Consider the following 20,264-nt stretch of genomic DNA (forward strand, 5'->3'; position numbering starts at 1 on the left):
CCGCATGACCTTGATGCCACGGCGCGAGCAGGGTGTGTAGGCGCCTCCGTCGATGAAGGCAACCGCATGCTCGGGCTCCGGGAAGCCGAGCTCGGCATTGTTGGGAATGACCTCGGTATTGCCTCCCCCGCGAGACTCGTCGCGCTCCCTCTGGCGCTGCTCCACGAGTCCCTTGACCGTACGACACTCTGTGAGGTCGTGCCATCTGGTCAGGTGTATGGGACACCATTTACCTGGCTCGGGCCCCGCGGGAGCGGGGACCCTCGCTGGAATAGGAGCCCGGCCAGGGGCCGGGGCTCTTGCTGGAGCTGACGCCCTAGCCGGCGCTGGGGCCCTCGCGGGCGCAGAGGCCCGAGAAGGAGCCCGAGCAGGGGCCCTGACGGGGCGCCGATCGGCATCCGGCCGACGCTCTTGCCGGCGATCGGGCTCTTGTGGCTCCCCGTGAGCGGGGATTTGGGCTAGCTCAACGGGAGCAGCCTCGCGCTTCCTCCTCTTTTTCTTTTCCCGCTTATCAGAGCGGGAAGAACTTGGTCGATCGGAAGCGGGGCGAGGAGCATGCCATGCCCTGGCCTCCGCAGCTTTGGCGCACTTATCGGCCAGTGCGAAAAGTTCCGCAGGGGTCTCGATCTCGTGCGTACCTAGCTTCTCGAGCATCCGCTCATCACGTACGCCCTGCCGAAAAGCAACAATAACAGCATGGGGGGCCACTCGCGGAATAGTGTTGCGAACCTGGCTGAAACGCTGTATGAATCGACGCAGCGTCTCCCCTTCCTGCTGTTGGACGGCGTGGAGGTCGCACTCCAGCCCGGGACGTGCGAACGTACCCTGAAAGTTGGCCACAAATTGGTGGCACAAGTCGTCCCAGGAGCTGATAGATCCCGGGGGTAAGTTCATAAGCCAGGAGCGGGCGGAACCCCTCAAGGCAACATGAAAATAATTTACCATCACCTTTTCGCTGCCTCCGGCCGCTTGGACGGCCGTCGTGTAGATCTGGAGGAACTCGACGGGGTCGATGGACCCGTCGTACTTCTCCGGCAGCTCGGGGCGGAACTTGGAAGGCCACCTCACCCGACGGAGCTCGGTGGTAAAGGCACGGCAACCGGTGCCGTACCCCGCAGCACGAGCGGGGGTTCTTGGTGGAGAGGAACGGCGAGCCGGGGATCCCCGTTGGTCGTGGACCGGGAGAGAGGAAGCTTGGTCCTCTGCCCCAACCCCCTGCCGTGTCTCCCGCTGGCGCTCGAGAGTGACCCGGGCATCCTCGTGGCCCCTTCGCTCGTCGAGACGCAAACGGAGGTCCCGGGCCTCGGATACGTCCTGGGGGATGGCGCTCCGCCTGGAGGCCCCTCGGCCCGTGCGGGTGTTGCCCGCTGAGGAGCCGACTCTGGCGGCACCGCGCTGAAAAGTGGCACGAGGGCTCTCGACCTGCACCTGGCGACGAGCGGTGCCGACCAAAGCGGCGATATCTTGCATCCACCGGCCTTCCGGAGTGTTTGGCGTGGCCCGAATGGGAGGGTGCCTGAGGAGGGCTTGCGCTGCAAGCAAGGCGCTCCCTGGGCTGGCCTCACTAAAAGCTAGCCTGCGCCGGGGCGGCGCTCGACGGGATCCAGAGGCGGACCTAGCGGCCGGGGCCCCGACCATCTGCTGGGGGTCGGAGAGCACGCCGGCAGCGGCGGCGCTGATGGGCCCAGCGCCCTGATCCCCTTGGGCGGGAAAAACCTCTTGGTCGTGGGGCGGCGTTCCGTTACTGGAAGTGGAGCCGGAACGCTGGAGACGGTGCCCACCGGCCATCTTTTCCTGTGGAGAAAAAAGGGAAACAAACAATCTAGGGATATTCTCCCCTACCTGGCGCGCCAGCTGTCGGAGAGTGAACTCCTGTCGCAGGGATCCCGAGAGACCCCTCTTTAGAGATTCGGCCGGGGGGATGATCCTAGAAAAGCTTGTACGGGAAAAAAGCGGGAACGGAAGTAAATGCGCTGGCTTGCGGGTACACCGGGTTTTTGAACAGGTTCGGGCCGCGCGGGGGCGTAACACCCTACTCCTGTATGAGTGTTATATCTATCCTTGAAGGGGATCCTTCAAGGATATATCTGGTTCTCCAAGGAGAGCTGTTTACAAAGAGCTGGAGGCTCTTATGTTCTAGCTGGCTGGTCTCTTGATCGTCTTGCGATCGGGGGCTGTTGTTTTCTTGTTCTTCGACTGACTCTCTTCTTCTCCTTTTTTTTTCTTCTTTTCGGTGTCCTCCATCCTTTCCTTTTATAGATGCGCCGACCTCGACATATCCTGAATGGGAAAGAGGGGACGCGAATGCCCAGGTGCCACGGAGAAAGGCGTAATCATTTCATTTTGGCGAAGTGACAGGGGCGGTGGAGGAAGGCGGCGTGCATTCGACCACCAGCCGCTGCGGAAGCTTCGGGGTGCTCTGAAAAGGGCCCACCGGACAGCCTCAGAGGTGCCCGGTGCGCCCACCCTGTCTTGTTCTCCTGCCAGGGCAGGGTGGCAGGCCGAGCGCTTCGATTCTGGCGACGTTATCCCGAGGCGCGCAGGCGAAAACGGGACGGGACCCGTGCATTTAATGGACCCACGCCCCCCTGCCATTGCATGGCAGGGTCTGACACTGGGGCGTGGGCAGCCGAGAATGTCAGGATGTCAGAATGTCAGGCCACGCGCGCCTATTAAATGCGGCATCGGGCCCTTGACTGGATGACACCCTGACGACGGGGCCCTTCGAGTCTTTGAACGAGCTTGCGCGAACCTTCGGGGGACCGAGTCCTCGGGGGCTGCCACGTGCAGCCCCGAGCACTCTCTCCCGAGCACTTCAGCGGGGCCTTCGGGGCACCGAGTCCTCGGGGGCTGCCACGTGCAGCCCCGAGCACTCTCTCCCGAGCACTTCAGCGGGACCTTCGGGGCACCGAGTCCTCGGGGGCTGCCACGTGCAGCCCCGAGCACTCTCTCCCGAGCACTTCAGCGGGACCTTCGGGGCACCGAGTCCTCGGGGGCTGCCACGTGCAGCCCCGAGCACTCTCTCCCGAGCACTTCAGCGGGACCTTCGGGGCACCGAGTCCTCGGGGGCTGCCACGTGCAGCCCCGAGCACTCTCTCCCGAGCACTCTGTTTCTACCTATCTTGCAGGGTGGTGATATGTGGTGGACGGCCGGTCTGGCCTCGGGACTTAGGGACCCCTGGTTCTAAATACACCGACAAAATCTATTTTACCCTTGCCTTATGAGCAATTCTCCACAAGGTAAAGGAGGTACTCATTCTTAGCCAAGAGTTTTTCATCTTGCCCTCTAACCTAACTGAGCTTGTCCTTAAGGATCATGCAAGTGGGATACTTTGGCTGCACATCTATCAAACTCTCAGCACTCTCCAGTCTCGACTATAGATCTTTTATTCACTTGTCTTTCACATCAGTTTCCTTTAAGAGCAAAGGGCAATGTTTGCAACCACCTAAGAGAGTAGGTCTAGACTCCTTAAGGAGCTTCTTCTCGGTAGTCTCAAGCCGAATGACAACTTGAGCATGTAAAGTTTGAAGCTTGGCAAGCTCATCCATGACAACCAAGCAACTCTCACAATCCTCATCCTCAATCTTGGCCCTAGACCTAAGCAACTCAAGCTCAAAAGAAACAGACTCATACTCAGGCCTAAGCTCTTTCAAGTCATGTATAACTTTCTTAAGTAACCTATTCTGACTAACAAGAGCATCATTCAAGGTATTGACTTATATGGAAAGTTGATCGTAGGAAGATAATACCTCGGAGGGATCAAGCTTGGGGTCATTGTCGTTGTTGTCATCCGCCATAAAGCAAAGGCCGGTGAAGTCCTTTGCCTTTTTCTTGTTCTTCGTTTGTGGTTCCTCCTCCTCCGAGCTCTCCTCCTTGCTTGAAGAGGTATCGATGTCGCTGAGAGCCACCATGAATGCCCTAAAATCCGCCTTGGCCGCCTTCTTGTCATCTTGTCACGATTCTTCTTGAAGAAAGGTTTCTTGTTCTTCTTCTTATGCTTTGATACCAATTGTAGGACTGAGATAAGCGACTAGAGGAGAGGGGGTGAATAGGCACCTTACATATTTCTTGCGAAATAGATGACCTACTACTTGTTCACCCAACGCTCCTCAAAAACACACAAACAGAAGCATAAACTTTAGAGAGATAAAGCGAGAAAGAAAGTTCCAAGGAAACATGACTTCAAGGATGGAATATGAACCACAGGCTCTATTCAAAACCATTTCATATGTCTTTTTGCACAAAAGCTTAAAACTTGAATAAAGAACAAAGCAAAAAGACAGTCACCGAAAGAAGCAATTCTCAAAGTTGATGGTCTAGAGGCAAGGGGATTCGAGACCTTCTCAAATACATAAGTATATGAATGTTTATGCCTCTAGCAATGAGAAGAATTACTTCACAAAGGTGAAAAACTACAGCTCAAAAAGAAAAATAAAAACACAGCTGAAAAAGAAAAACTTGCAAAGGAACCAATAGAAAGATACTAGAAGGAGGAGAATTCAAGCATATGCTAAAACATAAACTTCATTACTCAAAGATATCAGCCCTATTTTAGATGGATTAAAAAGTTATTTCTCTCACAAAAGCTCTAGTCTATTACAAAGACTAAGCCTATCATCTTCTCTCCTCTAAAACCTAACACTAGGCTCTAAAATAGCTGACTCAACCTCTCACTACAACCCTACCCCTCTATTTATAAGCCTAGAGAGGTGTCTTGGCTCTTAAGTTTTCTTGTTCCCATAATACCCCTTGCCGGTATTGTACTCCTACTTACCACCAGGGTATTTTGGTCCATTCTTCTCTCCATCCATCAAATGGCCATGACTTATTCATGACTTAGTTTCACCTTGATGTAAGCTTGATGATGATGCCATGTGACCCTCCAGTCCTCCCGCGGTTTTGTGGCCAAAAACCACAAAACCCTAGTACTCTTTTCAAAGTGTGACTAGCTATCACTTGCTTAGCCTAAAGCAGGTGCTCTGATATCGACGCGTGTACTCTGTCTTGCGATCTTGATCGCCAACAAGTCTCTCCCGCTCCTGATCTCTTGGGTCGCCTTGTCACTTGCACCGGCATCCCCTTCTCTTGATTTTGTCAATACAACGTCTTCATCCTTCTCCATCCATGCTTTGCTTGACCTCAACATGTACCACTAAGATCACCTTTGACTCCGCCCAACCTTCTTGATCGTCTGGCACAAAGTCTCCCGCTTGGCTCCGATCATCCCGCTGTCGATTGCCAAGTTGCATATCTCACCTGCACACCATGAAACAAGCAAACATGTTTCTTCCACTCCAAAACCATCTCCAAGTTAGCTAAAAAAATCATCAAATGAAAGCACATCATGCAGGAATCATTAACATCAGATGTTTCGATGTGTTATGCTCCTGAACACCAGACCATCTGGTGAGTTCAACTTTATTTGTGCACAGAAAATTTGTTCTTTGCAAGAAAAGCTCCGGTGAACTCATTTCCATCATCGGATCATCCGGAAAGTTCATATGCACCAGACTCTTATTTGCAACCTCTCTACAAGAATTTGTTCGATGAATAGTCCAGTGTGCACAAGGCATAAGCATCGGACCTTCCGGTGCCTTCATCTCCACCTGACTTGCTTCTACACCCACTCTGCAAGAATTAGTCCAGTGACGTTGCTTGCCCTCACCGGACCATCAGGTGCACTACTCTCACTGTTCTTTCTGCGCTAAAATACTCCGGTAGTGCTATCTTCACCTTAACACCAAACAACCTGATAAGTGTAAAATCCTAAGCACCGCATGATCCGGTGAGGTAATTTTCCCTGGACTTACACCAACTCCATTATACTTTCCAACAATAGTTGGGCATAAGCAAAATAATGCATAAACACACTCATGCCAACCAAGTTCCACTCAAGACCAACGTTGTCAATGACTCATCACAAACAAACCAAGACATATCTCAACTTAGTTTCTCAATACCACATGCTCAAATCTCTATATCATGTTGCTACAAAATTATGGCATCATCTTTTATCATTGTTGCATAAGACCATTATCAATTTTTGTAAAGCAATTATCATGATCATTATCCCAAAGCAAGGCTAAGCATCGTCTACCCTTTCATAACCCAAAACCAAACCATAGCTTCAAGGATGATAAGGGGAACTAGGATAAAACCTAACTCTTAGGAATTCCAGACCAAATTATAAGCATGCATGTTTGTAAAGCAAAATATTTGTAAAATTAGGATAGATATATTCAAGAACACAACTTGCCTTCACTATACTCAGTTGGGTCTTCAAAGTCTTGATTCTGTAGTCCTTCTAGCTCATCCGGAACATTGGCGTCTACTTGCAAACATACGCGAAAGGCAACACATCAACACTAAGATCCAAAAAGAACTAAATAACACACAGCAAACATCATTACATACAAGATCACATTTTCTCGGACAATCTAGCGAAAGAACCAATCAAAATAGAGCTATGGTTAATAGGTTATGATTTTCTAAAGATCAAAATATGACTAAAAAGATTAACTACAGACGCAATAATGTTGTTAGGATTTTTTTTAGAAATTTTTTGGAGTCATCTATGATTTTCTGTGATTTTTAAGATTTTTCTAGAATTTCCTAGCATTTATTTCAATTTTAAATCTATATAAAACTATTAAACATAACTGAATACGCATATAAAACATTATTAAAAATGATTTTACTTATTATTATTATTTGAATTATTTTTGCACACATCTATTTATTATGTAATATATAATATTTATGACATCAACACAGCATATAAACAAATAAGGAAGAAAAGAACCGTTGACTAGGCATGCTAACTCAGCTTCTGTTATGACATGGCACGAGACGTCGGACATATGTGCTTCCATGGCTGCCATGTGGACATGCTGACTAGGTTTAAGTAATGCTGATTGTGTAAGAACGAAGGGGTACGGGGTGATCTAATCCTAGCCGTTCCAACCCAATCGAACATCTAAGGATACTCAGCTCCTCTTCTCCGAGCAGCATGGCGGCGAGAGCGGCAGCTGTGGTGGTGCATCGCTGGCGATGGCCACAACAGCACCACAGTGCCCTAATCTTGATGACGAGTGGCAGAACAGGTGCACATGATTTCGAGGAACTCACCTAGACTCACGCTGATGCTCAGGGAAGCCTCTATCTAGGTCGGCGGTAGTACGTGATGGCGATGCTCCTTGGTCAGCGTCGTGGGTAGTGCTTCGATGTCAATTGGTGGTTGATCTCAGCTCGGGAAGCTTCCTTGTGCTCCTGCTATGCTGATGAACCCTTCGATAGTGGCAATCGAGCTGCAGTGACCAAGATTGAGGGCGGCGTCATTCTTCATCGGCGTCGGTGATGACAAGGCTATGTGGTGGCCCTAGAGCTTTAAACTGGCGGCTAGCTTTGGGGTGCTCTAGAGGAGGGGTCTCAGTTGCTTTATATACTTGGAAGAGATATAGCTTGTGAGGGGCTCAGACTCGATTTGAACAGCGACGGTGGTGGCTCAAACTCGATTTGAAACCAACTTGTTAGAGATAAAGCGATCCTAGGCTGTGTTCTTCACGTCTCGTTTGATGGTGAGCTTCTAGAAGTTTTCCTCCTTTGTATGCGCGTCGAACTTGTCCAATTCCCCATGGCTAGCTCGAACTTCACCTTGGTGGCACAGCTCGGCGGTGCGAGAGGGAGAGTGAGGGTGAGCTGGAGGAAGAAGACGGTTGAGTGAGCTGGCTAACGAGATGGGCTGCGGCCTAGGGAAACAAAGAGAGAGGAGGGGAAGAGAGACGGCTAGGCCGGGTTAGAGAGAAAAAGAGAGAAGGAAGGGAGATATGCTTCTGCCTGTTTAACTTGGAAAGTTTTTCTTTTTTCTTTTCCCCCAATTCTATATTTCTCTTGTATATGTAAATGTATATATATACTTATATAGTATATATACTATATACATTTTTATATTAGCTCACATAAACAACCAAACAATATATTACACACACACATATATATATTCTTTTATAAGAAAATATCCCTTAATATATATATGTGTACTTATACATATAACACATATACTCGTTGTAGTGAAAATGACCCTATCAGGTCATGATTGTGATTTGGTAATTAATGAGAATATAGTCATTGGGACTAACATGTTTATCAAGAATATATGTTAGTAGGTCTCATGGATGCAATATATAAAGAAGCCACTGAAGCCGGGACAAAGTTTGATTGAATTGGAAAAGTCCTAGAGAATAAAACTTGTTCTCACCGAATGGTCCAGTACAGAGAAGTTTGTACTCATTGGAGCATTTTCAGAGGCTATTAGCTTCATCGGATAGTCCAGTGTTAGGACTTTATACACACCGGAGTATTCCTCCCGGGTGGGTTATACTCACCGGATGGTCCGGTGATGGGAGCAAAAGCACACCAAGGTATCTAACATAAGAGTTGATCTTAGAAGGAAACTGAAGTTAAGTACACCAGATGATTCAGTGTTAGAAGAGTAAGTACACTAGAGCATTTAAAAAAGTGTATGAGAATTCCTAGAAGATGATGTTGTACACACCAGAAGGTCTAGCGATGAAGGAATAACAACACCGGAGTATTTTCTAGAAGTGAAGAGATTGGCTCGGTCAGGCTCAAGTTTACTCACCGGATAGTCTGGTGATGGAAGTGAAGAATACACCAGACAATCCGATGTTCAGAATGTATTTGAGTGGGGTTCCGACAGCTAGTATCCACTGTTGTACACACCTGATGGTTCAGTGCTTGTACTATTGTTGTCACAGGATTATCTGATGTTCACATTAAAGTTGAACCGTTGGAGCAATGACTCGTTGGCGGGTTTGAGACTATATATACCCACCCACTCACTCATTTGAAGATACTGGAGTCCAGAGAAGTCCAAACACACTTGAGAAGACATCGAAGCCATCAAAGTGCTTAAATTGTTTATCTAAGGCGATTAAGCACACCATTAGAGAGTAATTAGTGCTTATAGGCCTAGAGAGAAGTGTTGCTAGGTGCTGTAAGCTAGAGAGTGGATTAAGGAGTGATCCAACCCGTGTACCGAGAGATACACCAACACCTTGGAGTCTTTGTGACTCGCCGGTAACTTGTTGATCCTCCAACTTGGTGTGAAGTGGCAGCGAGAAGATTGTGCGGGGACACGGAGATCCTTGTATTTATGATTAAAGATCTGAAGTGAAGAAGGCGCAGTAACTGGAAGAGAGTGAGACCTTGCCATCATGGGTTGGTGGCTCATCGTGCTTGAGGTCTTGTCTTGGTGACTTGGTAGCTCAAGAGCTGTGACCGGAAGAGACTTGGCGATCGGGAGCGTATCCTTTGTGGAGCTCCAACATGGACTAGGGTGGCTCGTGTGCCACTGATACCACAGGATAAAAATCGCTTGTGCCGAGTTTGTCTCTCTAACTTATTTATGTTTTTGCATTTACATATTTACAATTTACCTTGCTAGAGTAGGTTTCAATCCTCTTGAGCGGCAGAGTAGACATAGTAGATAAACGTAGAACACTTTTAGATAGAAATTGAGATAGATTTATCTTGTGAAGTTTTTAGAGCCATTAGTTTCTAAGTGTCCTAATTCATCCCCCCTTAGGACATCACCATTCGTCACAACTTGACATATGTATATATGCATATATATATATATATATATACATTTAGGGTTTTGTTTTTGATTTTCCAAACTTTTTATTCTTTTATAAAAGTTTTTTTCTTGTGTTTTAGAATTTGGGCTATTACAATATCCATGGTTAATTTGAGCTGGATACTACTAAAAACTTTTCTCCCTAGTTCCTGTGCATCTCCAAGCCACCAAGCACGTTGGATGTGTCTTAGAACATACCTTTAAATTGGAGACATGACCTCATATCACTACTATAGAAACCCCCTTCACTGCCAGCTCCAAAAACCCTTCACTGCAGGTTTTGGAGCCGAGAGTGGGTAACGGGAAATGATAGTCGGGGACTATCACTGTCGGCTCCGTGGACCGACAGTGAAAGGGGTTATCGCTACCAGCTGAAGGATTCGGCCAACAGTGATGCCCTAGGTATCACTGCTGGCTGGTGATTTCAGCCAGCAGTGATTCCCAAGGGAATCACTGCTGGCCCAGCCGGCAATGTTGTGCCTCCCCCTTTCTACTCTGACCCTGTCCTCCCTCTCTCTCTCATTGATCTCTCCGTCTCTCTCCCACTCAATACATGCATACAATGAGACATATGTAATGTAAATCAATAATAAAGACACCTTTATTAATACAAAGTAATTCATATCACACATATATACATAATAGAATGCATACACATATAATATTGTAATTGAGTACATTATGACCACATTTAACAAAAAGATGTCACATCTTACGAAGCAAAGTAGACATAAAGGTACTAACAATTGACATATTGATCTTACAAGTCACATCATCTTACATAGCAAAATAAGGATGATTACAACTAGAACTAGGATTATAACATCTTTACACGTGACATCATACTTCTTATTTTCTAAGTTAGCCAATTTTAATTCGGCTTGGATGATTTTACTGTTGTATGCTACAATAACTTCATGTTTGGACTTGTATCTCTTGTAACATGCTCATTTGAATCCATTAACTTGTGTGTAGCATTCGTCCCAACTGGAGAATACTCCACTTTGCCGACCACGATGAACAACATATCATGTCATAACAGTCCTAAATTTCAAAGAATATGCAAAAGTGATATACTACAAACCACACTAATGCTCTCTGACCTAGTATTGCATTGGATATCCAAACCAACTAGTATTTCAAAAGCATGGATATTATACCACATATCAAAATACAAGAGAATATTCAAGAGTATTCATTATATATGATCTTCAGATAAAAAGACAACAAGCCATAAAGGACAATATCTCTCATCATGTATACAGAAAGTAATGGACAACATGAACATAATTTGTGTAAACGTGCTCTCAGATTTTGAGTACCAATTGACCTCAGAACTGTTAAAGTTCTACTCCCTAATTGTTCTAGTGAATACATCATAGACAGGGCAATATTTCTAAGATTTCAGCTAGCAATTAGAACCTGATCTAGTTCTTCAAAATCTAAGACATCATCATGGACATGACTGCTATGCCAACAAAGTGCACAAACTCTGAATAGAAAAAAATAAGAAAATACCGAGGTAGGAGAACTAAATATCAGTTTGCAAAATAACTGCTTAGAGAAGCTAACATAACAATTTACCAAGTAACAACTATATTAGACAGACTTTGAACTCATAGTAGCACACATTCAGGGATCAATTTAACATTTATTGCATCGGATAGCCAAACCAACATGGGTTTCTCAGTGTATAGGTACAGAACTGAACATACAGCAAGTAACATCCAAATCTATGTTAGTGTACTCAGAAATCAAGTCCACATCACAGAGCATAAAGCACATGTAACCTAATGTCCAGATTAAATGAGTAGGGAGGGAAGTGATGATAAAATTCACCTTTGCTCTATCGGTCGGTGAGGCGGGCGGGTGCGGACGACAGAGGCACTAGCGGGACGGGGGACAGTGGTGTTGGGGATAGGGACGGCGGCCTCCGGGACGGGGACGATTGGGCTCCAGGGATGGCAGTGTTGGGGAGGATGTGGCGGGAGGCATTTCGGCGCGGAGGGCATATGCCGGGAAAAAATTTCTAAGTTCAGAGGTGGATGTCGAGCAATTATATAGGGGAAAGCTTTTACTGCTAGCTCAAAATGAGCACTGGCAGTGAAAGAGTACCTTCACTCCCAGCTCAATAGGACGATCGACAGTGAAACTACTTCACTGCAGGCATAATAAGTCCATCGACAGTAAAAGTAGTTTTACTGTCGGTCCAATATGTCTACCGTCAGTGAAACCTCTTTCACTGTTGGTACCGCGAAGTGCAAAAAATTTGTTTTAGTTTCACGTGTGCCCAGAGAATCGAACCCACGACCTGCACGAAGTAAGAATGAACAAACCGCTTGGCTACTCAAGAGTTTTCGATTGAGTTTGTACTATCTATATTTATTAACATTCTGTTGACTTAAAATCCTAATACATATTTATTTAAATTTGAAAGAGTACCTTCACTGCCAGCTCAATAGGAGGACCGACAGTAAAACTACTTTCACTGCTAGCTTAATAAATCCATCGGTGGGGTGCAAAAAATTTATTTTAGTTTCGCGCTCTCACAGAGAAATTGAAGCTTCCATAACAAAAGTGAGGTATAATTGCATCTAATACAAATTCATACATAGTAATTAATACAATTTAGCTACTTTGTCTTAACGATTCACCCTTCATTATGATCACAGCATACATAGGAAGATTCACCCTTCATTATGATCACAAAAAGTAACTTTTGAAACTCTCTTTTATTGGTGAAGTTTCGCTCCCCATCGCGCAACATCTGCTCCAGATCATCAATGTTGACGTTGGCCAACATCTCCTCTAGATCCTCATCGGCTAACGTATCTTGGGTAGGAGGCATATTGATGTATTTGTCGATCAGCATATCGGTGCACATGTCTTCATCTTCTCTTCCAATGTATTGCCCTTCTTGTACGATCTCAACTTCACCTTGCTCGGTCCAATGGGTATAGCCAGGCATATAACCCCTTGTATTAAGTGGGAATGTATCTGGTGGGTGGTGGAGTACTACTTCTTATTCTTGCAATCGACACATGGACAACACATGTATTGAGACTGTGTATTTGACTTGTGTGCTGCGGATGCTACCAGGAAACCCTTCACGCCGTTCTTGTACAGGCTCACATCGTACATCCATTTTCTGTCCATCTACAATTATATCATTATTGTAAATCCAAATTTAAAATATCTAGAAGATTTTGCGATCACTAACAAATAAATTATCTCGCCATCTCCTACTAGCAATTGACCTAGGTTGGAGGAGCCGCATTTTGTATGATTTCGCATCTACTTACGATGAGTATTTGTTTGTACCATCTCTAGAATTTTTCTTTATTATTCAACTATTATCTAGGACTCCTTAAGGAAAAATGAAAAATAAATATGCCCATTCTTAAAGTTTATATATTGGAGGTTGCTAATTAAATAAAATATAAAAATACAATTGGATCTTGCTACACATATAAATGTCATGGCTAATTTTTCTAATTCATTAAAAATAAACATGTTCATACCAAAAGTTTCTATATTGTAGACTTTGAAATTTATTCTTATGGTTAATTAGTATCAACATTGAAGATTTGCTTAGGTCTCTAGAGGGATAAGATCAACTTTGGTTTTTCAGATAATATTGTGAGTTAAAATGCTAAATATATGATTAATCTTAGGGATTTTAACTTACTTGAGCTCAAGAGGCTCCTGCTAGAAACTTGCTTGTTGTTGGGGAAAAATCTAGAGTTTACTTGTCATAAAAAATGAAGAAAGGGCAAATGAGCAAATAGAGAGGAAAGAAGGGATTTTGTTTGGATAGCTAGAAAGAGCTCATCTAGACCTCCTTCTTGACCAAAATTGAGCTTGAGTGGTGGAGGAATCAATACGAGAGAAGAGATGAAGTAGTTATTGCTATAGGAGATTTTGTGAGGGAGAGAGTATTGAAATGGCTCTGCTAGCTCGAGGTAGAAGAAGGTGATGAAGAGGAGGATATCACTGCCGACTTATATAATCCACCGGCAGTGATGTAGAGATATCACTGCCAGTTAATAGATTAAGCCAGTATTGATGAGGTGTGGATGCATCACTGTCGGCTCAATCCATCAGCCGGCAGTGATGACCCTTATCACCGCCGATTCATAAGTCACGATGGCTGATTCTTTCCGTACGGCTAATGAACCGACAGTGATATCCTATCACTGTCAAACTATGAGGAACCGACAGTAATAGATCGACATATAAACTCAATTCTGTAGTAGTGGAACATGCTTTGATCACTAATGTATTATTTATAAGAGATGTAAGTATCCGTGTGGAATCTGAGACTTAGGGCTCGTTTGGCAGGGCTCCAGATTCTCTTAGAAACGTTTCGGTTTCAGATTCTTCCTGGAAACGTTTCTCTGGTGAATCACCTTCAATTTTCTGAAAACGTTTGGCAGGGATTCTGGATTCGGATTCTTGAAGAAAAATGACCTGAGTGATTCTAGAAACGGGTGAAACACCATTTTAGGTGATTCTCCTCGTAGTGTTAAAAATGAGAAACGTTTCAGGTGATTCAAGGTGAAACGTTTCACGTTTTAGTGCGTTTGGCAGGGATTCTAGAGAATCACCAGAGAATCTGAAACTTTCTTGTAACCAAACGGGACCTTAAACTCAGCTAGACATGATTCTTAACCAACCGACTAACCGAGCATCAATTTGGTGCATTCGTTGCCAAATTACAAGGTTGACCAGTGAACTTGCGTTCTAAGATGGGCTCTTCTTGGTATAGGTTAAGGAGTATAATGAAAGGTCCCCATTAGTCCAGCAAGGTACCTTAATAGCCCATCATTAAGCCTTAAGCACTACAGTCACAAGGGCATGGCGCTAATAAAATGTGTACTCAAGTGTGCCGATCTCATTGATTAGCAAGTCCGACACAAATAATTGTAGCACGCAGATGCCGAAAAATTGCTGATTTGCCACTCTTAATAAACATCAATTACTTGCTGAGGCTAACATATGAGTCAACATGAGTCTATGCAACTGGATCTGAATGATAAATTAGCTATCACTCTATATTAAAAACAGTAAATATGCAAATCTCTCTGCAGGTGCCCGGGCTCTAGCTAGCTCATTTAGGACAAGCTCTTCATTCGATCGATGCATTCATTTCATATACTAGATGGGAGAGATGAGCCATAAAACGAAGTGATTGCAGCTTGTGTACTGTACCTTTTCTGTGACACTATAGAAGTAGAATAAATTATCTTCACGTTTGTGATGAGCATTATCACACGTAGGCCATGCTATGTGCCCAGTCAAATCCGAGTTTCTTCTTCCAGATACCTATGCAATTTTTTTACAAATTTTAGCTACTCCAAATTAAAGTTGCAGATCGAGACGCTTAAGATCGATCGTCTAGGACTTGGCATGCCCTAATTTCCGATAGGCTGTTCACTCTAAACAATGGGTCAAGTGCGTGCATCAGCGCATGCGTCAATAACGCCCCGGGGAACGGAACGGATCACATCGATCTTCTAGGCTAGCTCCCCATCAATCTGGAATATATCAACAACATATCACTCGTGAGGTAATGACCACGGCACGGACTCCCGCTTATCACACCTAACTAGGAAAAAGCGCTAATCTGGAAGTAAACGGATTATCGAAAGCAAATTTTAGAAAACTTGTTCTACGAAAGATCCTCTCCCCTATACGACATGTGTTTATTTACTCTTTCTTCTCTTCAGTCTAATCATTAAATTACGTGATGGATGATATGATAGGATCTTACAACGGTCTTTCTAGATAGAATTTTATAGAATTTGCTTCCAATTATCTCACGTTTGCACAAGAGGAATGCGTGGACACTTGTCTTCTCACAAGTATTACAGTGACTACGACAATGGCCACATCAAATGTTGGGCGAAAACTGAACTAAGCAAGATTTAATGAGAAGTTAATTACCACTATCAAATGGCATGCGACAACCACTTAACAGCAAGGTGCAATGTGTAACTTGTCTTCTCACAATGTGTAAATACCACTAGTTCCTCAATGGATCCAAAATCTAGGCAAATGTTGTGAAAAAAGAGGGAGTATTTTGTTTCCTTCCACCGGCCATGCCTTGCTCTTGTTGCAACTGGCAGTGGGAAAGACGAGGGAAAACAGGGTAGAAAAGGCCGAGAAAAAAAAAATCTGCTAAGTATGTGGTTTATTACTAGAACTTTTTAGATTAGAATACATGAAAAGGCATAATTTTGAAGGCTGGTATTAGTGTGAAACCACACCTATTTAGAGATAAGTATGCGTGTGGATGGCATCACTCAAGTGTGCGGGCGTACATGGTGAAATGTCAAATGTTACTATTCTAAAAAAATCCCCAAGATTTTTATTTTTTTAATCAGGGGAGTCATGCATCCAACTTTTTAGTATCAGCTCAGTCGAATTTGCTTAGTACGAAAAGACAAGTACTTACTGAATATTGCAGTTCACTATATACTATTTTATCTTTTTTTCTTATCTTGGAACTGAAACTGTGTTTGCCTTGGAATTATGTAGAGATATAACATTATGTTGCAAATGAAGTTGTGTCTGTCCTTGGAATCCTGCAGAGATGTAACAAACGCTGGTCTGCAAAAATTCCATGTTTTTTTTTTGTTTTCGACACTCTTGAAATTAGTAGCAAAATAGTAAATAAAATATTTAAACGTATTTACCCATATGTTCCGTGCCAAAATCAATGTTTTCAGGTTCGGATCTGGATTTTCCAAACCGGCACATGAACGTGTCTAGGAAAATCTAGGAACCACTTCCCTAATTCTTCTCAGATCACACATGAACGCGCTTTTAGCTGCCCACTTCAATATCAAAATATGCCCGTGGAAGAATAATGTAATCGACATGGGTTTCCTTGAACTTGAAGCTATTCTGACTCTTATAGTTGGGTCTACAGTCTGCTGCAAGTACTAATTGCCTATCATACCCAAGCACTACTTAGAGCTTAGAGCGTGCTAGTCTTGAGCTATTTAAGCATAATCCTTCACTAGGTATGGGACCTAAGCAAGCAGAGTAGCAACCCACTCATCACTCTCACTTGTGATTAACAAAATCTCTGGGACCTGCAAAGATAGCACCTGAATCTGAACTGCCTCTATTTGCATTGCCCAATTGGCTCCCATAGCATTCTTTTCTACTCCCTACCCTTCCCATTAGATTGCAACATTGCTCAAGGTCATCGCAGGTGAATCTAAGCTCATAATATCCTGGAACGAGACAATCATGGGTGTAAGTAAACTACTTGGCTTGCATTGTAGGCAAACAATTGTCACTAGCTCATGACAGCATAATTTGGCTTACAATTCTAACTAGTTCGTTTTTGTTGTGTGAAGATCATCAACTGGATGCAGAGCAGATTGAACGGGAAGACAGAGAGCAGAAGATTAGACGGCGGCGTAGCCGGCAGCTCATCTAGCGGTAATTCTCACGTTGCATTGCCTGTGCAGTTTGTGTGATCAGCACGGGAGCATTTGCCAATCTAAAACTAAAATGTGCATCTCCTGCGTTTGAGCTAGGCGCTGCAGTCCAGGAGAGCTACCAAGTCGTGTACGAAGCAGAGAAGCATCTCAACGCCGAGCAGTGGCCACAAGCCGGCCTCATGTCCATCGGCACGCTTGGAAACGATGAGCCTCCTCCGGCGCAGGAGCAGGACCTGCCGGAGTTCGCCGTGGAGGAGGTGAAGAAGCTCCAGGACGCCCTGGAGAGGCTCCTCCGGCGAGCCAAGTCCAAGTCCAGCACCCGCGGCTCAGGGGCCGACGCGGACAGCCCGCCGCTGGACAGGTTCCTCAACTGCCCGTCCAGCCTCGAGGTGGACAGGAGGGTTCAGACGAAGCACAGCGAGGGTGAGGGCGACCTCTCGCCGGACACCAAGATCATACTGACCAAGGCCAGGGACTTGCTTGACAACCGCAGCGGCAACATCAAGCAGAAGTCGTTCAAGTTCCTGCTCAAGAATATGTTCGTCTTCAATGGCGGCTTTTTCGCGCCGGCGCCGAGCTTGAAGGATCCCGTGGAATCAAGAATGGGGAAGGTAGTATGCGTGTGCATATGATCGGAAGGCATAAAAAGCTTCATGCAGCTATGTCTCGTGTTTCTAACGTCCTCTGAACTTCTCGACTCTGTTGACAGTTATTTCGGACGGTGCTGGGGAAGAAGATCAATGCCAGGTCCGGCAACGGCACAGCAATGTCGAAGAAGTACTTCGTGGAGGATGGACCTAAGGGGAAGAGGCGAGGTGATCGTCGCCGTGGCTGCCAAGATGGGGAGGGGGAAGAGAGCTGCAGGTGGGACAGAACAGATTCTGAATGTAAGTCCCTTGCTACTCGTAACACATCAGTTGAGGCAAAGTCCCAATTCTGTGTCTGAGAGGAAATTAAATTCTCTCCTCGTTTCTTGCAGTCATTGTTTTGGAGATATGAAGTGAGAAGAACAAGGATCATGGTGATGAGATGTATAGGTAAGACTAATGGAATCAACAAATCATTGGTGAAAGATATTTAGCACATATAGCTAATTGAAGCACCATAGTGACAATGCAACTGACCTACACAGTTCCATTTTTATTGCCATTCCAAATAAATTTGTACACGATAACGATCCTAAACTTATACGGAAAATTATTGCAGGTGACATGTGGGGTCCCTGGCAAATGATCGCGATGGAGAACGAAAGAGGGTTTCACTCTCACATTTCATCGAAGCACCCATCACTGACACAGGTGGTACGAATGCAATTGCCAGAGAAGGAAAGCCAAAGACCTCTTTGGCAAAGATTGGATCGGAAGCAGGCTCTCGGCACTTGAGTAAGGGTTGAGAAAAAGAGGGCAAAGAAGTGCATCCAAAGCAAAGGTTGTAAATAAAAAGCCTTTAGCAAATGCCAATGTAAACCTTGCTGGATCACCACATTTTTAGTTCTACAACATCGTGGCCAAATATGAGCTCCTATATGCAAGTGATTAATGAGTCAAGAACATTCTAGTGAAGTAGTTTATTCACTCGAAGTAGTCTATGATGCGCATACTGCATAGCCAAGTAATTTTGAGAAAAAAAATGCAAAACAGTATGATGACTAGAGGCCCCGATACAACTATCATTCGGCAGGTAACAGCAGTACCAATCAGCTTTCAGCGAAGGTTGGCCGTCAGCATGTCTATTAGCCACTTTGGCCAAATTAGAGCTTCTCCAAAAAATCAGTTTTTGAGTGGTTTCAGCTCATAAATCCCAAAAGTCATACCTGTGGCATTAAGGTTGTTTGAATTAGCTTCAGCTTATGGACTTTTTGAAGCTTACTCTATTACAAAAACTATTTTTAGATGCAGGTAGTAACTCATTTGCATAGGTGTTTAACCACTTGTGTTTGGTTGAAAGTCTGTGGAAATAGACGATTTTTACATACGCAAAAGAGACCGCATGTGGAAACCGATTATTATAGGTGGTTCCTTAAACGTACCGGCTGTAAAAATCGATCATTACAGGCGGTTTCTTAAGTGGACCGCTTATGGTAGTCAGTCCTCAAATTGATATTTTTTTGGCCAAAAAAACGGTTTTTTGCACCAGAGGAACCCCGCGACTGCGCCATCGCAAGTCACAAGTCACAAGTCATGCGATTTTTCACAAATACGCGCGTGTGCAGTTGTTGAGAACGGAACTCGAAACTTGCCCCCTTGCGTGAAGCTGCCTTACCATCCCACCATAGAGGGTTTCCTGATGGCAGTAGGATATGTTTTCGTTTTGTTCTTTATTTACCGAAAATTTAGATGATCATCGGGGCACTTAGATGACTTCAAATAAAAAAGTTTTCAACTATAAAGTTGTATATCTCATGGAGGGCTACAATTTTTATATAAAGTTTGTCCCCATCCAACTTCATATGAAAATGTTATAATTTTTTTAAGATAAACTATCATCTACTACCAGATGCAATTCACATAAGTAACCACCTTTAGAAATAATCATGCACTCCTTTTAATATCTTATGTCTAAAACTTCAAACAATTATTTGGATATCTAAATGACTTTAAATAAAAAAAACGTTTCAACTGCAAAGTTGTAGATATTGTCAAGGGATACAATTTTCATATAAAGTTTATCCTCATCCGATTTCATATGACAAAAAATATAATTTTTTTAAGATAAGTTATCGTCCATTACTAGAAGCGGTTCACATAAGAAATTGCCTCTGAAAATAATATACTATTATTGTTGGTGAAAGAATATGTCTTTCACGAACAAATTGTGGCAGGAATGACTCAAGCTTGGAGGAGAAGTGAAGATGGATACAACATCATGAGTCTTTAGGGAAATATGCCTCTCATGATTTGGTGACCAAGGGTCTATATTTATACTAACATTCAGAGTATAAATGTACAAAAATGTCCATATAAGGCTAGTAGAGATACAAGTTTTTTACTGTGCCACAAGGCATAGGGACAATCCTGTAATTTATTGCTACGGCTAGTGAGGCGGTTGTTCTAGCGGCTGGTCATTGTCGGTGGTGAACACTGCAAGCGGGGATCCTGAGGGACCCCCTTTGAGATTCGGCCGGAGGGCTAATTCTGGATCTACCTCG

The 20,264-nt window shown here is 44.5% G+C and overlaps 1 protein-coding gene across 1 annotated transcript; it reads left to right on the top strand.

Annotated features, from left to right (window-relative positions):
- Positions 1-17,253: 17,253 nt before the first annotated feature.
- Positions 17,254-18,115, top strand: LOC133914286 (protein NEGATIVE GRAVITROPIC RESPONSE OF ROOTS-like). The gene is made up of 3 exons (XM_062357406.1): positions 17,254-17,727; positions 17,826-18,003; positions 18,096-18,115. Exons 1-3 carry the CDS (start codon positions 17,296-17,298, stop codon positions 18,113-18,115), a joined length of 630 nt encoding a protein of 209 aa, XP_062213390.1. The 5' UTR covers positions 17,254-17,295.
- The last annotated feature ends 2,149 nt before the right edge of the window (positions 18,116-20,264 follow it).

The sequence above is a fragment of the Phragmites australis genome, chromosome 4, assembly GCF_958298935.1.
Source record: "Phragmites australis chromosome 4, lpPhrAust1.1, whole genome shotgun sequence".
Classification (NCBI taxonomy): domain Eukaryota; kingdom Viridiplantae; phylum Streptophyta; class Magnoliopsida; order Poales; family Poaceae; genus Phragmites; species Phragmites australis.

Excerpts from the sequence above, each read along its gene's own strand:
- LOC133914286 (XM_062357406.1), top strand. The coding sequence starts at position 17,296 with ATGTCCATCGGCACGCTTGGAAACGATGAGCCTCCTCCGGCGCAGGAG. Across the intron at positions 17,728-17,825 it reads TGGAATCAAGAATGGGGAAG|TTATTTCGGACGGTGCTGGG; the intron begins GTAGTATGCGTG and ends CTCTGTTGACAG. Across the intron at positions 18,004-18,095 it reads GGACAGAACAGATTCTGAAT|TCATTGTTTTGGAGATATGA; the intron begins GTAAGTCCCTTG and ends CGTTTCTTGCAG.